The 6,185-nt window shown below is 54.9% G+C and overlaps 2 protein-coding genes across 8 annotated transcripts in view; one reads left to right on the top strand and one right to left on the bottom strand.

Annotated features, from left to right (window-relative positions):
- The window catches only part of CUNH22orf15 (chromosome unknown C22orf15 homolog), an 11,194-nt gene extending 8,874 nt beyond the window's left edge, over window positions 1-2,320 (top strand). For all 7 annotated transcript variants that reach the window (XM_027661578.1, XM_027661574.1, XM_027661572.1 and 4 more), the window contains 2 exons: window positions 178-252; window positions 674-2,320. In XM_027661578.1, coding sequence (XP_027517379.1) covers window positions 178-252; window positions 674-828 — 230 coding nt within the window. In that variant the 3' untranslated portion in view covers window positions 829-2,320. The remainder of the gene's footprint in view (window positions 1-177; window positions 253-673) is intronic.
- A 2-nt stretch (window positions 2,321-2,322) lies between these two features.
- CHCHD10 (coiled-coil-helix-coiled-coil-helix domain containing 10) lies at window positions 2,323-3,641 on the bottom strand. The gene is made up of 4 exons (XM_027661579.1): window positions 3,559-3,641; window positions 3,290-3,482; window positions 2,980-3,118; window positions 2,323-2,578 (listed from the first exon to the last, which is right to left on the bottom strand). The coding sequence occupies exons 1-4, from the start codon at window positions 3,624-3,626 to the stop codon at window positions 2,559-2,561; spliced, it is 420 nt and encodes a 139-aa protein (XP_027517380.1). The 5' UTR covers window positions 3,627-3,641; the 3' UTR covers window positions 2,323-2,558.
- Window positions 3,642-6,185: the final 2,544 nt, after the last annotated feature.

The following is a 6,185-nucleotide window of genomic DNA, read 5'->3' as shown; positions in this document are numbered from 1 at the left end:
ACAGGAGCTCTGAGGAGGCAGAAACCAGCTCAGATGAAGAGCTAGAGCTGAACCTTTGTCTGAAGTGACTGTTCTTGGGGACAAGGAACCTTTCGTGGGCTGGACCACCTGCCCATTACAAACCTTCAGTTTGCAGTCAGGAGAGAGACTAATCCATTTCTCCCATTCTGCTGGCAGGAGACAAGAACTCTGAAGCCACCTCCTATGAATCCTTGCTAGAGGACCTGGAGAAACACTACCCTGACCTAACAGGTAAGAGCCAGACACCCAGAGAGGAGCCAGGGGTGCCGGCATGACTCCTCTCCCCACCTCAGCACCCATGGGACTGCCCTCTGATCCCACTTAAGGGCTGGTTATGGCTATGGCAGTGAGTGCACTCAGGCAGCAAGGGAAGGGACAATCAGAGACCAGAGCTAGTTTGCAGAACACTTCCTAGTTAGTGGGACAGCAGGGACCTGCCCACCCCACAGCAGGCAGAAGCCTGCCCAGCTTGCCCTTGGCAAAGAGGGGACATTTCCTTGGGAGAAACAGGGAGAACAGGAGAAACTGGGAAATCCAGAAGTGTCTCTCCCAGGCTGTGGTCTCACAGGGTGGCAGTGCCTTGCTCAACATGCAAGGGGCAACTACCCACCCAGCAGAACACACAGCTCTGGAGGGGGTTATCACTCCACAGATCGGCTGCAGCAGCTCTCGGCAAAGACCCAGAGGAGAGACCAGTGGAGGAAGGGAACCTCGCAGAGGAAGGCTCAGCCCCACATCAGCACCCAGTTAAGGAACAAAACCACCTCAAAGAAGAAGAGGGGCTCAGAGCTCAAGACCCCTAAATGAGGAACAGACCCATTCCTGGTCACATGCACAGCACAGCCACCACTAGGACTCAGCCACCTCCCCAGCTTATTCCTAGTTCAGCAGGAGTGCCCTGCTACTGAGATCCTCTTCCTGGGGTGCCCTGCTCCTCAAAGGTTCACACTACCACATCCAAAGCTGCATCCTGACAAACCAGGCAAACACAGCACCACAGCCAGGCACAAGCAGCATCCAGGGGGTCACTCATGTTCCCATGGCATGGCCTGCACTCTCCCGTGACAAGAATCTGCACCTCCTTTCAACCCTCTGCACCAGCAGCCAGAGGAACATGCACCCACATCACTGGATGGACTGGCTTTCCACACAGTCACCACACTGGCAGTGCCTTCTAGAGACTCTCCACTGTGGTCACCAGGAAGGGCTGTTCCAGAGACAGCCCATTTCCACTACAGAAGCAGCTCTTTGCCAAGATGGGTCAAAGACAGAACAGACCTGCTGCAGGTGCTCCTGTTGGTTCTCCTTAACAGCTTTTCCACCCAGACTAGCACACACCAACATTACATTTATTTCTGTAATGGAGTTAACTTCAGAGTGGTCTCCCCTGCTCACACTGGGACAGTTCAGGACACAGAGCACTTTGGCTTTGAATCTCTGGCATCTACTTTTTCCCTTGGCTGTTTCTCAGGAGAGCACAAGGCACCCCAATAAGGCCAGACAGAGCTCAGAACATTATCTACCAAGAATTTAGATTATGACATTTAGAAGGGGCAGGACTTTCAACACCAGCCTCTAATATCTGCTGCCAGCATTTACCATCTAGACCTGGATTTCCTCACGAATGCCAGCTGAGAACTTGTCCAGTATTCAACAGTCAGAGGTCAAAAAGTTAATAGACTCATTCTGCCATGAAAATGCATCAGTTAAGCATCTGAAAGTGTCATGGTTTCACTGCTGTGCCTCTAAAACTCCATCTGAAGCCTCAAAATTCTCTTTTACATCGATGTAAAGAACAGGGCGCCCTGCCAGAGGCCAGTCTGAGGGCAGCACTCATGAGATTGTTCTGCCAAGGTGACTGTAAGAGGAAAGCAGCTCCAAACTTCACCTGTTGCCAGTGACCTTGAGAACATTGCATAATCTGCTAAAGCTTTTAAGTAAGATCAGCCAACTGTATCCAAGGTCCCACAGCCAGACAGGTCACATTGTCTTAGCTCTAAGTCAGAACAGCTCTCCAGGAGGAGGATATCTATAGAAAAATAATTTGTTACTGAAAATACTCTAGACACATCTTGGATTACCTCTCTCCAGCCTCTCCTCTGCCTGGAGGGCAGCCAGTGCAGCCTCAGCTGAGGTCTGGATCTCTTTTTGCCAAGTCATGCAGGCTCTGTCCTTGCTAGGCTGCACCTCCTATTTGCAGGGAACACACAGTAGTGCCTTGTCCTTTAAGCAGCTGATACTGTTAACATTTTGGTAGCTTAATTTTAGCTTGAGAATTAAATAAAGAATGCACACAAGTGATAGGTCCAAATAAATTCCTTTATTTCTCTGTAATAAATATAGCACTATCTGAATTCTAAAGACCCTTGGGTCCAATTGTTCCTTTTCTTCCCTACTAGTTCAGAAGTGAATTACCACTAGAATGCTCCTGTCTGGTCAGTCTACTCCCTCCAGCTCACTCTCTGTCTGTCCTTCTGCTCCCCATGGATAGCAGGGCTCTACACCACGATCCTCTTCCCTAAAAGGGGGCAGATTCTTCACAGGAGAGAAGAAACACCTACAGGAAAGAAGCATAAGTTCAGCATTAGGTACATGTTCCAGCAGCTAGAGTTTAAAGCTCTGTTATCTTAGGTGACCAGACCAAGACCTAACTTCTAACAACAACTTATAATAAATGCAGCAAGAATTAGAGAATCAGATAGGGAAAAGCATCAGGCTTCCCACAGCAGCAAAAGAAGATCCACTAAGAGGGTACCTACAGCCTCCCCACCTTCAGAAGTATGGTCAAGATCATTTCTCCCATCCTTTCCAGTGCCCTTCTGGGAACAGAGGAGGCAGAACTGCTTCCTACAGCCCTGAAGAGCACTACAGCCTTAAAAGATCGCTTCTGCAACCTTCAAACCCTCTCAGGTACTCTCCTAGCAGCAGTTCCCTCCTGCAGGGATGGGGCACACTCACCGTTGTTATACTTGCACTGCTTCAGAGCCTCGTTGAAGCCCTCGCACAAGGTCAGGTCTCGCTGGTTGGTGGCACATTCCAGGAACTGCTTCATCTCGTAGTGGCAGGGTCCGAAGGGCGACTGCGGCTGCATGGGGGGCTGCGGGCACGGGCCCGGTCAGGGGGCGGCCCGGGGGCACCGACGCCTCCTCCCCGCAGCAGGAGGGCTCTGTCCCTCCTTCCCCGCCAGCCCCCGGTCCCCTCTGCCCCGGCCCGCCGCCCCAGGGCCCGCCCGCCCAAGGGCAGCCCAAGGGCACAGCCCCGCTCGTACCTGTGCGGGCGCCGCCGCCTTGGCCGGCTCGGAGGAGGAGCCGCCGCTGAAGGCGCCGGTGATGGCGCTGCCCACGACGTGTCCCACGGCGGAGCCCACGGCCACGCCGGCCGCCGTGCTCGCCATCTGCGCCATCAGCCCGGGCTGCGCCGGCTGCGCCGCGGGCGCCGGGACCGGGGCCGCTGGAGCCGGGCTGCGGAGAGAAGGGAGTCAGGAGGGGCGGCACAGGACCCGCGTGTCACAGTGTGCCGCGGTGTGCCCTGCGGTACCTGGCGGGCGCCGGCGCGGCCGCGGGCCGAGCCGCGGGTCGAGACACGCTCCGTCCTCCCCGCGCCATCCTCGCTCTCCTCTTCTCAACGCGCCCGCCCCGCGCGGCGCCTTAAGAAGGGCCGCCGCCACCACGTGACGCCGTGCGCATGCTCGGTCAGGCGGCCGAAGTCACGGCCCCGCCCCGCTGAGGGAAGGAGGGGTCACGTCGAGCGCATGCGCAGAAAGGGCGAGGCGGGGTGTCCTCGGGCTCCTCCCACCGCCCCCGCGAGATCCGTGCGCCGCCAGGGGGCGCGCGAGGCCCGTAGGGCCTTCAGGGAACAGGGAGGGGGCGGGGCCGGGGGTCATTAAATTATGGGATTATCGAATCAGTGAGTTATCGAACTGTCGAATCAGTGAATCGTTAAAACGCCTTCGAGATCATCGACTCCAAGCGTTCACCCCGCACCGCCAAGGCCACCGATAACCCGCATCCCCAGCTGCCCCACCCACACGATTTCGGAACACCCCCAGCCTGTGCCAAGGCTGGACAACCCTTTCAGTGAAGAATTATTTCCTCATATCCAATTGAAACCTCCCCTGGCACAACTTGAGGCCAATTCCTCTTGTCCTGTTGCTTCTTACTTGGGAGAAGAGTGCTGCCCCCCACCTGGCTCCATCCTCCTTTCAGGGAGGAGCAGGAATGATTTATACTCGTGTGATGGCTTCTGCCTCCGTAGCAGACACTGACCATGGTTCTGCTCACTCCAAAGCTGGAGTTGACTTTGCATTTCAGTCTGTCCCACTGTGCTGCCCTAGTCCAAACGGGACAACAAACATCTGTTCAGGGGTGAACTGGTACCTCGCTGTGCCCAAATTCAGCACCTGCCAGTGAAGCCACTCACCATCTCTAGGGTCACTGGCTCTAACGTGGCTTAGCCCGTTTTTGTGGTCCCACCACTGGGTGAGGGCCACGACTGCTGCAGAGCCACGGGGAGACAGAGCTCTGTGCACTCCAGGCAGGGCAGGAAGGGAGGGAGCAGGGAGGCACTGCTGGCAGGGGATGAGCTGAGCACAGCAGCTCTCCCATGATGGTTAATGAAGGTGTTGTGACAAAGGAGAGCTGCAAAAAGGGCAATGTGGTGGCTTTGCAAATGCTCAGAGTGTGCTTCTCCCAGGTGTGGAGCAGAGCAGGAAGGAGCATGAAGGGGCTTGTTGGGAATGGGTATGGAGAGGGCCTCTGTTGCATGGGAGACAATGGGTGGAGGAGAAGTGGATAATGATGGGCTGGGAGAGGGAAGATGAGCACTCCACAATTGGGGCAGAGAAAAGAGGGTGCCAGGGAGGAGCTCAGAGAGGAATGATGTGGTCTAAGCCATTGGCCAGCACAACAATTTTTGCAGCAGCCCTCTGGATACAAACCAGGAGATCAAGGAACACTTTGCAAGGCGTGGACATTGTTGGGCAGTAGGAATCCATGAGAAGATGATGATGAGCCCTCAAATCACGAACAGACAGGCTGGATGACGCCAGTTTTACCTTCAAACCAATTTCCTGACAATCATCTCTTCCCTGGCACCTCCACTGGTCTCCAGGGCCTCTGTTGGTCCGTGTCGGTTCAACATCTCCCCAAAATGGCCCTTCTTGCCAGCTCCATCTTTGGATGTTCCTTATGCCCTGTGGAGTGAAAGGAATTTCCAAAACTGAGAAGGATCCAGAAGTTGTACAGGAAAAAAAAAAAAATCCCAGCTATGTTATGTCTCCAGGGCTGTGTTCGTATATTCAGCACGTTATGAAAACCAGCTCTTTGGGCTGGTTCATTGACTGGCAGGAATTAGAGAGCTAAGTCACTGCAGGACTGGCAATTAGCTGCTGTGTAAGTGTTTTTGTAGAGTCAAATTTCCAGCACGAGGGGAAGAGAAAAGCGTTTGTAAAGCAAGCCGCCCCCTCTGTGCAGGAGCTGGGCGGGCGGGGGGAGCTGCAGCTCCCGAGGAGAGAAAGGGATTGTGCCTCAAACAAACACCACTTTGGTCTCCTCGTCTGCAGGGTAACACCCCCAAATCCTTCCTCCTGCAGCGCCTGCCCCAGGAGCTGTGCAGTTCTGCTTTCAGCTGGAATAGCAGCATTTTACATCTGGCATTTGCCTGTCTTTTCCCACTAATAGAGAGGGGGCCAAGCAACTGTAAAACCAGAGGAATGTGACTGGAAAGCCCCTGCCTCAGCAGCACCTGCACTTTTTCCTTCTCCCAGCCATGGGTCCTGGAGGAGCAGGGTTCCCTTACTTGTGCAGCCCCATCCCGATGAGCCACAAGCAGTTGTGGGCAAACAGATCGTAAAGGCAGGAGAGAGAAAAGGCAGGAGGGAAGACAAGGGTGACCTCAGAGAGCCCCTTGGTGCAAGAAACCCCCAGGGAGGGAGCTCATCTCTCTGCCATCAGCACGTGAGCGTGGATGAGCCATCAGGGCGTGGGGCTGGGGCCGACACACCACGGGCTCCTTTCCCTTCTTGGTTTTTCCTGGCTATAGGAAGAAGCTCAGCATGTGCGGGGGGGAGGAGAGGACAGACTTGCAGGGGGTGCAGGGAATGCCAGAGCTCCAGCCATAAGAAATCAGGATTCATTAGTTCCACCACGCGCAGAACAACTTGCTGA

Source organism: Corapipo altera, unplaced genomic scaffold (assembly GCF_003945725.1).
Source record: "Corapipo altera isolate COAL_440 unplaced genomic scaffold, ASM394572v1 150, whole genome shotgun sequence".
Taxonomy (NCBI): domain Eukaryota; kingdom Metazoa; phylum Chordata; class Aves; order Passeriformes; family Pipridae; genus Corapipo; species Corapipo altera.
Note: the sequence above shows the minus strand (reverse complement) of the source record. Positions and strands in the feature narration are given on the sequence as shown.

What these genes read in the sequence shown, in the direction of transcription:
- CHCHD10 (XM_027661579.1), bottom strand. Translation starts at nt 3,626, where the DNA reads ATGGCGCGGGGAGGACGGAGCGTGTCTCGACCCGCGGCTCGGCCCGCG. An exon ending in AGGCGGCGGCGCCCGCACAG is followed by an intron (nt 3,119 to 3,289) that starts GTACGAGCGGGG and finishes CCGTGCCCGCAG; the next exon opens with CCCCCCATGCAGCCGCAGTC. An exon ending in GCAGTGCAAGTATAACAACG is followed by an intron (nt 2,579 to 2,979) that starts GTGAGTGTGCCC and finishes TCTTTCCTGTAG; the next exon opens with GTGTTTCTTCTCTCCTGTGA.